We start from the raw sequence: 11,570 nt of genomic DNA on the forward strand, positions 1-11,570 counted from the left end.
CTCTACGATTTACAGCCATGTTTTCAGCCATGGTGCTCTGCACTTATTCACAGCACATTTAAAGTCAATGAAAAGTAATTTACTAAATAACATACAATGAATTTACAGTCAAAATCCGTATGTGACAGTGTGCCACATTCAGTAGGTTCCTACATAACTGTTATTGGCTTGAAATTCTCCAGATCCAAGCCTATGTAATTTAACACATTTTTTCTCTTCTTCCCATTGGCTGTTTTCGTTTTATTTTCACTTTCTTCTTTCATTGAATGTATATTACATTTAGTTTGTTCGTTGTTCGTTGCCATGGTTGTTACGTTGCTATCGCTGAAACCACGTGGCTTGCATAACGTACTTCCGTCCAAAAGTATTTTATTCACAAGACACTTTTTTTAAAATGATGAATTCAACATTTGTCCACGAAAAAACAACAACAAACAGATAACTCAACAATAAGATATGTTAATATAACTTTTGCACATTTCTCCTTCGATTCAGAGAAATACATTTTTGGTAGCAGAAGGTTACGGAAGTGCATTGTGTTGTGGGCGGGGTTTGCGCGTTCTACATTTCGGCTAAAAAGTCTTAAATAAACAAATATATTCAGATTTTCTTAACGTAAATCATCTAGATGCAGCGTAATTAATAGATTGGTTGTACTAGATATTTGATATATTCAGTAGATATATCTTTTTACAACCCTAATTTCCAACCCTAATTCGCAAACCAGATACTACAACTGCAGTGCTTGATTTGTATCAAGCTGCACTGAGTAGCTATAGGGAATTGTAGTTTTTAAAAAAATCGTGTATTTCTTAGAATTGGATATTGCAAATAGTGAGTTGAGAGTACAGTGTGGAGTTTAGGCGGATTGTAAACATATCTATGTAAACAGATTTTAAATGTCTAAATTTTAAATGGGTTCAAATTACTTTTAACCCGATTTGACAATATCCAGAGCTGTTGACTATATTTACATCATAAATGAGGACAAGAGCTCTCTATAACAGTTAGTCCCATGTGTGTAGCCCTTTTTATTGCTTTATTATAAGCCTTCAAATATGCACCAAGGTGATGTTTCAAAGGTCAGTATTTCAAAACAGGAGCCATGTAGAATCTTCATACTTACATATGTTACTCTCTGGGTCAAGACCTTTCTAACAATGTATGTGGTTTAGCTCTACAACAAAGTTTTAATTTTCTCATTTCACATGCACAAGCCATCTCGGGTGTAGTTTCAGAGAGCTATTTGAAGGCTCAATAGCCATAGCCTATATAAAAAGAAGCTATTTGCTTGTTTGTTTGTTTCTGACTTTGTAAACAGATTTATGAACCCACAACATGACAAATACCCTGTCCGCACACACACACACACACACACACACACACACAGAGAGAGACTCATTTTGCATTTCTGTTTGGTTCCCATGTGGCAAATCTAATTATGGGATGGTTCACCCAAAAATGAAAATTCTGTCATCATTTACTCAACCTCATGTCATTCCAAACCTGTATGAGTTGCTTTCTTATGTTGAACATAAAAAAAAGATAATTTGAAGAATGCTGGTAATGGCTGGTAAAAGTTAAAGTTTTTACAAGGTTTCTGAGCAGAAGATCATTAAATGTTTTCTCTGTCCATGTTACCAAAACTCATGTGTCATTTAAAAAGCATGTTTGAAAGCATGTCAATTAATTTCTTTGCATTCATCTAGATGCAATGTAATTAATACTTTGGCTATACTAGATATTTTATATGTTCAGTAAATATATAATTTTACAACCCTAATTTGCAAACCAGATAAACTAATCAGATTTAAAATGTATAATTAATTATATATATATATATATATATATATATATATATATATATATATATATATATATATATATATATATATATATATATATATATATATATATATATATATATATATATATATATATAATTGAACGACAGCACTTTGAATTAAATGTAGTCTACCCATGGCAGACAACTGCAAACAAAAGTGGAACACACCAGTCCTCCCTCACATAAACTGACAATAAACTTTATTTATCTGAATCCAAGGAGAAACAATTGATATCCTTAACACAGATAAAATGATACCCTTCACATTTTCTCTTAAATGTTTATCATTAAAATAAAAGCGTAACAGTAATTCTGAAGAAAATACTTCAGAGTGGAAGTAAGCAATGCCATAGAAACCATTTAAATTTAAAATAAATTGTAGTGTTCAGCTGTATACCAAAGTTTCTACAAGTACCAGTAACCATCTTTTCAATATATTTTTTTGCCAAGCATCTCCTACTGACAGCAAAACTGTGAAAAATATAAAGTTATGTGAAGCATCTAATCATAACATGAAATCATACTCTGACCCACTGTTGTGAATATTAAGGTGAGGTCCTTGCTAAAACCCAGCCCTACTGAACCAATGATGAAACAGGTGTATATATATATATATATATATATATATATATATATATATATATATATATATAAAAACATGTAGACTCAATTCAGTACAATATAACTTTATTGGTCCCCACATAAGTCCTGTATAAAGGAGAACACATTGATGGTGCCAACAAACAACAATAATAAATAAAAATGGGGTGAATGAAAATAACAAAAAGATCACAATTTTCTTCTTACGTGTGAAGTGTGGTCATTACAATAAATTTGCAGCATATGTATGTATTGTGTGTGTGTGTTTGTATGGATGGGTTGGGGGCCGTCAACACAGTAAAAACAACTCAAACAAGTAACAAGATACATCTTCAGGGTGTTAGCATGGTGTCTTGACCCTGGCAGTGAACGCACATGTTCTTTTTAAAGCCACATGCTGTGTGTGACCATGATTGGCACACTGTGCACTGAGACCATGAATGCCACTTCTTTCTTGCATTCTTCTTCTTATCATAAAAATGGACGCAGCAGACACAGCACAAATTGCCTCCATCTACCAAAGAAAAAACACAAATATTTTGAAAGTCAAGCCAGTTAGTTTAAATCATACTCATCACTATATTTAAAGCAACATCTCAAAGGCAGCTTGTTCATTTTTAACTGTTGCCAAAGGAATATGTGGGTATTGCACATCAATTCATCTCAGATCTTTAGGAAAACTCTGGGTTTTTCGTTTCAGAAATGGATGTAAATCAAACCTGAAACAGAGGGGTAACTACATTTTAATTTAACAAATCTCATGACCACTTTTTTCTTCAGCTGCTTCAAGTTTGATATGGTGGTATGAGTCTTTGACAATTTCTTCAATGTGAGAATATTTGATGTTGATAGCCTTGTAAACAAAAATCAGCTGGAATATTTTTTTGTAACGAACTCATTTGAAATTATGATAAAAACTAGAGATAAACAATCCAGTTGTCTAACACAATGTTCTGCACACACCACAATTGCTGTTGATCATCCTTCCATCTAATACTTTAAGAATACCACTAATGCTTAGCAAATGAATCCTGTTTCCAAACATCTAACTTCAGCTTCTTTAAGTGCATTGTAATTTGGGCATCCCTCACCTCAGGGTTTAGTGTCCTGTGCCTGCCCATGTGCCCTCAGTGCTGCTGCCTCTTGAATGTATTTCTGCTTTGCATCTTCCCCCAATGTGGCGCACCTGCCCTTAATATCATTCATTGTGCCTGAAGAAAAAATAGATGCACAGAAAACTTAACGCATTAGTCAGCATCTCCTTTTAAAGTAAATTCATACAACGACAATCAGTACTTGGGTTGTGAAAACCATTTATCTGTAACAACTCTGTAAAAACAAGATAACGTGTAAAGTAGATGCCCTGATGATTATTTTCAATACACTCAGCATTCTTAAACTGATGAATGCAATTTGTGTGAGTGAAGTACTTCCCAAATACTATCATGAAAATCTGTTTCATGACGCTTCATGTATATATATATAGATAGATAGATAGATAGATAGATAGATCAATTATATAAATATATACACAGCTAGCAAGCTTTAGAGAGAGTGAGAGAGAAAGAGAGAGACAGACAGATAGACAGACAGCTAAATATATATATATATATATATATATATATATATATATATATATATATATATATATATATAGATAGATAGATAGATAGATAGATAAATTATATAAATATATACACAGCTAGCTAGCTAGTATAGAGAGAAAGAGAGAGACAGACAGACAGACAGACAGACAGACAGACAGACAGATAGATAGATAGATAGATCCAAACCCACAGAACTTTATTTTACACTCTAGTCAAGATCCCAAGGTTTCCAAACAGTCGTAAAATACGTCTTGTGTTTAATATTTCTCTCAAGTCGATATGGGTTATATTATTCCTATGATCTGGCTTCAGTGAGGAGTTATCGAGCATACACAATAGCCTGTAAGAGAGTAAAAAGTCATTTTGACAGTTTAACTAGAAACTAAATTCCCCCATTAGCTTCAGACGTAAATACACACTCATATTAGCAACGTTAATGCTCACATAAAGCATCCAACGTTAACATAACAACACGCTAATAACGTAATATGATCTAGCGATAACGTTTGCAGACACATCGCAATACGGTTATCTCATGTCAACAATCATGACACGCAATACGAGTGTATGTATTGTTTTCAATTACAGTTTAAAGGCTCAGTTTTATAATTTTAATAGTCTTACCTGAAAATATTAAGCAGGAAATATCGCAACGTTCCCGCATTCGTCCAGTAGACTTCCGATTACCGGTGAGCAGGAATTCTGGGATTGGATCTGGAGTCTTCTCTTGTATATTTGTGGGTGATCAACCATTTGGATGGATGATCACGGCCTTCTGAGCCTACTAGTAGGCACAGGAGGCCCCTCCTGGCCCATAGCTATGGGCTGATAACCGCTGATAACGCCCCATTCAATCGAGTGATAACGTTCGAATCGGGTGCCCTTAAAACCTATGCTGACATGACTGAGGTGCCTTTGGGATATGACATCTTCTCCGATTTAAACCTGTATCTGGTGATCGGACTGGGCTCCGTTTCATTTCTTTTACTCATCACTATTTTGGTCACCATCGTGCTGAAGTGTCAGAAAACGAAGCCCAGCAAAGCGGCTCCTCCGTGCAGGAACAGTGTGATCAGCGAGAGGAACTCGACCATCGCGGATTCCACTCTGGTCTCCAACGATGCCTACTGGTACAGTTTATTTCTAGCAGAGACCAGGAAAGGAAAGCTGGTGGTCAGACAGCCTGTGCCAAAGGGAGCGAGATATGTCGTGTCCAGTTTACCGAGGAGCACAGGACTGACCGAGACCAGCGACTCAGCTGCTTCTACTCTACAGGTAAGAAAAACTATTAAACTGTAGTAAAACTAATGAAAATTTAATTATACCTACTATTTCGCTGTATATGCTTTTTAAATCAAGGTGACAAATACAATTTATAATATTAATCATATCTGATTCCCAAGAATAATATGTCCAATGTTCACTCTTTGCTATAATCCAATTCAGATGAGCTAGCTCAATATTAAATGTGACTGTTTTTAGATCATGCACAAAGTGTCGCTGTTGTCTAGCAATACACACGATGGAAATTACTTATTGGTCTCCATAATGTAACGTCACAGTCTGCAGCTGGCAGAGTGATCCTCTATTTGCACGTCTCTTTGTTCCTCCGCGTATTTCATTGTCAGTTTCCATTGCTTGCTTGGATTATATTGGACTTGTATCTTATATATAAAAATGGAACCGTGTGTGAACGCACAGAAAATGAGAAGGTACGTTTTGTTATTTCTGATTATTTTTGACTTATTAAACCCAGCATTTGGCGTTACTCACTACTCTATTCCAGAGGAAATGGAGGTAGGATCTGTTGTTGCAAATATAGCCACTGATCTTGGTTTGGATATACAGAGTCTGACGAAACGCAGGATGCGCCTAGATGTGATAGCAAATAAAAAATATCTGGATGTAAATAAAGAAACAGGAGAGCTATTTATTGTCGAAAGGATAGACAGGGAATATCTCTGCCCATCCAAAACTACAAATTCTTGTTTTCTTAAGCTCGACGCTACAATCGAAAATCCAGTCAGGATGTTCAATATTGAACTAGAAATATTAGATATCAACGACAATGCACCCCACTTCAGACGAGATGTCATGCATTTAGACATTTCTGAATCGACCCCAGCCGGCGAGCGTTTCTCACTGAACAATGCAGTGGACTCAGACATTGGATCTAATTCAATTAAGACTTACGATCTTAGCGAAAGTGATCATTTTACTATCGAAATACAGTCTGGCCGAGATGGGTCTAAACTAGCCGATTTAGTACTGAAAAAAGCATTAGATCGCGAAGAACAAGCAGTTCATAATCTGATACTTACTGCTGTAGATGGCGGGGTGCCTTCGCGCTCTGGGACAGCTAATATTATTGTCCAAGTGCTAGACACTAATGACAACGCCCCACAGTTCGATGAAGACAGCTATACTGTACATTTAAATGAAAATTATCCAGTAGGAAGCCTTGTTGTTAGGTTAAATGCAACAGATTTGGATGAAGGGTCAAATTCCGAAATAACATACACATTCAGTTTATATACCTCCGAGAAAACGCAAGAGACGTTCAGTTTGAATTCAGAAACGGGTGAAATTCGAGTTAAAGAGATGATTAATTATGAAGATTTCAAGATCTATGATATGGAGATAATAGCAACTGATAAAGGAGCTAATAGTCTCTCTGGGAAATGTAAACTAAGTATTTTAATCACAGATATGAACGATAATCATCCGGAAATTTCCATCAAATCATTTTCTGGCCCTGTTAAAGAGGATATAGCTGTAAATTCAGTAATTGCAGTTGTTAGTGTGAGTGATAAAGACTCAGGGGAAAATGGGCAGATAGATATTCATATTTCTGATGATTTACCTTTTGCGCTCAAAGAATCGTCTGATAATTATTATGAATTATTAGTTTCAGAACCGTTAGACCGTGAAAAGGTTCCGGAATATGACATCACTATTACCGTGACTGACAGGGGCAACCCGCCGTTATCTGATAATGAAACTATAACTTTAGAGCTGCTGGACATTAACGACAATGTTCCTCAGTTCCCGCAGACCTTCTACACGATACCTGTTATGGAGAATAACGCGCCTGGAGCTTTACTGAGCTCTTTAACTGCTATAGACCCAGATCTCCATGAAAATCAGTATCTAGTTTACTTTATCATAGAGAAGGAAATAGTGAACACCTCCATGTCCATGCTGTTCTCCATTAACCCAGAGAACGGCAATCTTTACGCGCTAAAGACGTTTGACTATGAGATAGAGAAGGAGTTTCTTTTCCACATCGAGGCCAGAGACTCTGGTGTTCCTCCGCTCAGCAGTAACGTGACCGTTCACATTATTATCATGGATCAGAACGACAACACGCCGCTTATAGTGTCTCCATGGCGCGCGCACGGCTCGGTGGTGGAGGAAAAGATCCCGAGATCCACCGATAAAGGGACTCTGATAGCCAAAGTCATCGCCATAGACTCTGATTCAGTGCACAACTCTCGAATCACGTACCAGTTTCTCCACAACACTGACGCCACATTATTCAGCTTGGATCAATATAACGGAGAGATCCGGACCATGAGGATGTTCAGTTACAGAGACTCGCGCCACCAACAGCTGGTTGTGATCGCCAAGGACAACGGAGAGCCCGCGCTCTCTGCTACAGTCACCATCAAACTGTCCACGGTGGAGACCGCCCTTAAAACCTATGCTGACATGACTGAGGTGCCTTTGGGATATGACATCTTCTCCGATTTAAACCTGTATCTGGTGATCGGACTGGGCTCCGTTTCATTTCTTTTACTCATCACTATTTTGGTCACCATCGTGCTGAAGTGTCAGAAAACGAAGCCCAGCAAAGCGGCTCCTCCGTGCAGGAACAGTGTGATCAGTGAGAGGAACTCGACCATCGCGGATTCCACTCTGGTCTCCAACGATGCCTACTGGTACAGTTTATTTCTAGCAGAGACCAGGAAAGGAAAGCTGGTGGTCAGACAGCCTGTGCCAAAGGGAGCGAGATATGTCGTGTCCAGTTTACCGAGGAGCACAGGACTGACCGAGACCAGCGACTCAGCTGCTTCTACACTACAGGTGAGATCACGTTTATAGTCCACATTTTGATTCTTTTTTTTTTGCACATGTATTATGACTTATGAAGCACACATTCTGAGGAAAGCGTGTTTTAATAATTGCACTTTTATTTTTTAGGCTATATAAAAAATAAAAAAAACATTAAATAATACATAGCGCAGTCTCGTGTATAAATAGTACCCAAAACAACAACAACAACAACAACAACAACAAATTCGTGGTATTGATAAGCAAAAATTGACTTTGGCGTGTGTATTATACGCACGTCTTTGGCTACAGAGTTTTTTTCATCGTGATAGGAGAAATGTTGGCGTGCATTTGATACGCAGGTGTAGCGTACATATTATAGGCTACGTATCTACCTCACAACCATAAACCTAACAATTTTCGTAGCATATACATGCCAAAGTCCGTATTTTTGCGAATCAATATCACGAGTTTTTTTTTTTTTCGGCGCACTATTTATGCGCACTTTCATAACATGGGGTTAATATTTTAACGTAACCTCTGTACAATTTTCAAGGCACCTCAGTGTGTCTGCACCAAGTGGCGCTGTAGTCTCACAAATTGTACATCACTGCAAGTGCAATTTCAACGTCACAGTTGGCCATTTTGCAACGAAGCCTTCTTTTCTGCGTCTGTCTGGCTTTAGACAAAACATTGCATTTTACATCGAGGAACCTTTTTATGTTTTATCCCTTTACTAACAGTTTTTTTCTGCAACTCATTTTTGAAATCAGATCCAATTCTTTGTTGCTACATGAACTGCTTCGTTCTTGCTTCATAAGCATTTGATCAGACAATGGATTCTGATTTGAACACCCGGTCATGGAGAAGGTATGTGGCGCTGTCTTTTCTTGTATCGGTGTTTCTTCAGTCGGCTCTGGCTGTTACTCACTATTCTATTCCAGAGGAGATGGAAGTTGGATCTGTCGTGGCAAATTTAGCCACTGATTTGGGACTTGATGAACAGACTTTGATTAAACGAAACGCACGATTAGATGTTATTGCTAATAAGAAATACCTCGCAATAAACAAAGACAGAGGCGAGCTGTACATACTAGAAAAGATTGATCGTGAACATCTGTGTCCTCTCAAAACGAGTACGACTTGCTTTCTAAAACTGGAGGTTATTGTGGAGAATCCCGTACGAATATTTTACATAGAACTAGAAATAACAGATATCAATGACAATAACCCTCAATTTCGACGAGACACAATCAATTTAGATATCACTGAATCTACACCAGCTGAAGAGCGATTTTCTGTCAGTAATGCAGTGGATTCTGATGTCGGTTCCAATTCGGTTAAAACATATTATCTGAGCCAGAACGAGCACTTTGATATTGATATTCACTCTGGGAGGGACGGTTCCAAATTTGCGGACTTAATTTTAAAAAAGGCTCTAGATCGTGAAACCCAAGCAGTTCATAATCTGATACTGACAGCAGTGGATGGCGGAGTCCCTCCTCGTTCAGGTACGGCCAGTATCATCGTTCGGGTGTTGGATGCAAACGACAACGCCCCTAAATTTGATCAGGAGAGCTACACCATCAATTTAACTGAAAACTCACCCATAGGCAGCCTGGTTGTTAAATTAAATGCAACAGATCTAGATGAGGGTTCTAATGCCGATCTTGTGTATTCATTTAGTCTGTATACATCAGAGAAGACACAGAAAGCTTTCAGTTTAAATCCTGATAGTGGTGAAATTAGAGTGAAGGAGATGGTTAATTATGAAGACTTTAGAATTTACGATATGGAGGTTATAGCATCAGATAAAGGAACTCATCCATTATCCGGTCAATGTAAATTATCCATTACAATTACTGATGTCAATGACAATCACCCCAAAATTTCGATTAAGTCATTTCAGAGTCCAGTGAAAGAGGATATAGCTGTAAATTCAGTAATTGCAGTTGTTAGTGTGAGTGATAAAGACTCAGGAGAAAATGGACAGGTAGATATTCATATTTCTGATGATTTACCTTTTGCGCTCAAAGAATCGTCTGATAATTATTATGAATTATTAGTTTCAGAACCGTTAGACCGTGAAAAGGTTCCAGAATATGACATCACTATTACCGTGACTGACAGGGGCAACCCGCCGTTATCTGATAATGAAACTATAACTTTAGAGCTGCTGGACATTAACGACAATGTTCCTCAGTTCCCGCAGACCTTCTACACGATACCTGTTATGGAGAATAACGCGCCTGGAGCTTTACTGAGCTCTTTAACTGCTATAGACCCAGATCTCCATGAAAATCAGTATCTAGTTTACTTTATCATAGAGAAGGAAATAGTGAACACCTCCATGTCCATGCTGTTCTCCATTAACCCAGAGAACGGCAATCTTTACGCGCTAAAGACGTTTGACTATGAGATAGAGAAGGAGTTTCTTTTCCACATCGAGGCCAGAGACTCTGGTGTTCCTCCGCTCAGCAGTAACGTGACCGTTCACATTATTATCATGGATCAGAACGACAACACGCCGCTTATAGTGTCTCCATGGCGCGCGCACGGCTCGGTGGTGGAGGAAAAGATCCCGAGATCCACCGATAAAGGGACTCTGATAGCCAAAGTCATCGCCATAGACTCTGATTCAGTGCACAACTCTCGAATCACGTACCAGTTTCTCCACAACACTGACGCCACATTATTCAGCTTGGATCAATATAACGGAGAGATCCGGACCATGAGGATGTTCAGTTACAGAGACTCGCGCCACCAACAGCTGGTTGTGATCGCCAAGGACAACGGAGAGCCCGCGCTCTCTGCTACAGTCACCATCAAACTGTCCACGGTGGAGACCGCCCTTAAAACCTATGCTGACATGAGGTGCCTTTGGGATATGACATCTTCTCCGATTTAAACCTGTATCTGGTGATCGGACTGGGCTCCGTTTCATTTCTTTTACTCATCACTATTTTGGTCACCATCGTGCTGAAGTGTCAGAAAACGAAGCCCAGCAAAGCGGCTCCTCCGTGCAGGAACAGTGTGATCAGCGAGAGGAACTCGACCATCGCGGATTCCACTCTGGTCTCCAACGATGCCTACTGGTACAGTTTATTTCTAGCAGAGACCAGGAAAGGAAAGCTGGTGGTCAGACAGCCTGTGCCAAAGGGAGCGAGATATGTCGTGTCCAGTTTACCGAGGAGCACAGGACTGACCGAGACCAGCGACTCAGCTGCTTCTACTCTACAGGTAGGCTCAGATATATATATATATATATATATATATATATATATATATATATATATATATATATATATATATATATATATATATATTTCTTCTTCAGTTAATTGTCATATTATTTAACCCTTTCTTATTGTTGCGGCACTTCTAAACATTTTCTAATTCTAACTTATATTTTTAATTAAACGTGGAGTTGTGGTTATCTTTAAATTTAGCTTTTACAGGAAAGA

The 11,570-nt window shown here is 38.2% G+C and overlaps 2 protein-coding genes and 1 long non-coding RNA gene across 3 annotated transcripts; 2 read left to right on the plus strand and 1 right to left on the minus strand.

Moving 5' to 3' along the window:
- Positions 1-2,516: 2,516 nt before the first annotated feature.
- LOC127971241 (uncharacterized) lies at positions 2,517-5,138 on the minus strand. Its single transcript, XR_008156772.1, has 3 exons — positions 4,678-5,138; positions 3,538-3,657; positions 2,517-2,960 (listed from the first exon to the last, which is right to left on the minus strand). It is a non-coding gene; the product is annotated as an uncharacterized LOC127971241 (long non-coding RNA).
- Positions 5,139-5,634: 496 nt separating this feature from the next.
- On the plus strand, positions 5,635-8,157 carry LOC127971267 (protocadherin beta-16-like; the record flags this gene model as incomplete). The annotated part of the gene is made up of 1 exon (XM_052574162.1): positions 5,635-8,157. A coding segment is annotated over one exon (2,523 nt), but the record flags the coding sequence as incomplete, so codon positions are not given.
- A 452-nt stretch (positions 8,158-8,609) lies between these two features.
- LOC127971268 (protocadherin alpha-C2-like) lies at positions 8,610-11,014 on the plus strand. Its single transcript, XM_052574163.1, has one exon. The coding sequence runs from the start codon at positions 8,942-8,944 to the stop codon at positions 11,012-11,014; it is 2,073 nt and encodes a 690-aa protein (XP_052430123.1). The 5' UTR covers positions 8,610-8,941.
- Positions 11,015-11,570: the final 556 nt, after the last annotated feature.

The sequence above is a fragment of the Carassius gibelio genome, chromosome B14 (assembly GCF_023724105.1).
Source record: "Carassius gibelio isolate Cgi1373 ecotype wild population from Czech Republic chromosome B14, carGib1.2-hapl.c, whole genome shotgun sequence".
Classification (NCBI taxonomy): domain Eukaryota; kingdom Metazoa; phylum Chordata; class Actinopteri; order Cypriniformes; family Cyprinidae; genus Carassius; species Carassius gibelio.

Coding starts and splice junctions, on each gene's coding strand:
- LOC127971268 (XM_052574163.1), top strand. CDS start 8,942: ATGGATTCTGATTTGAACACCCGGTCATGGAGAAGGTATGTGGCGCTG.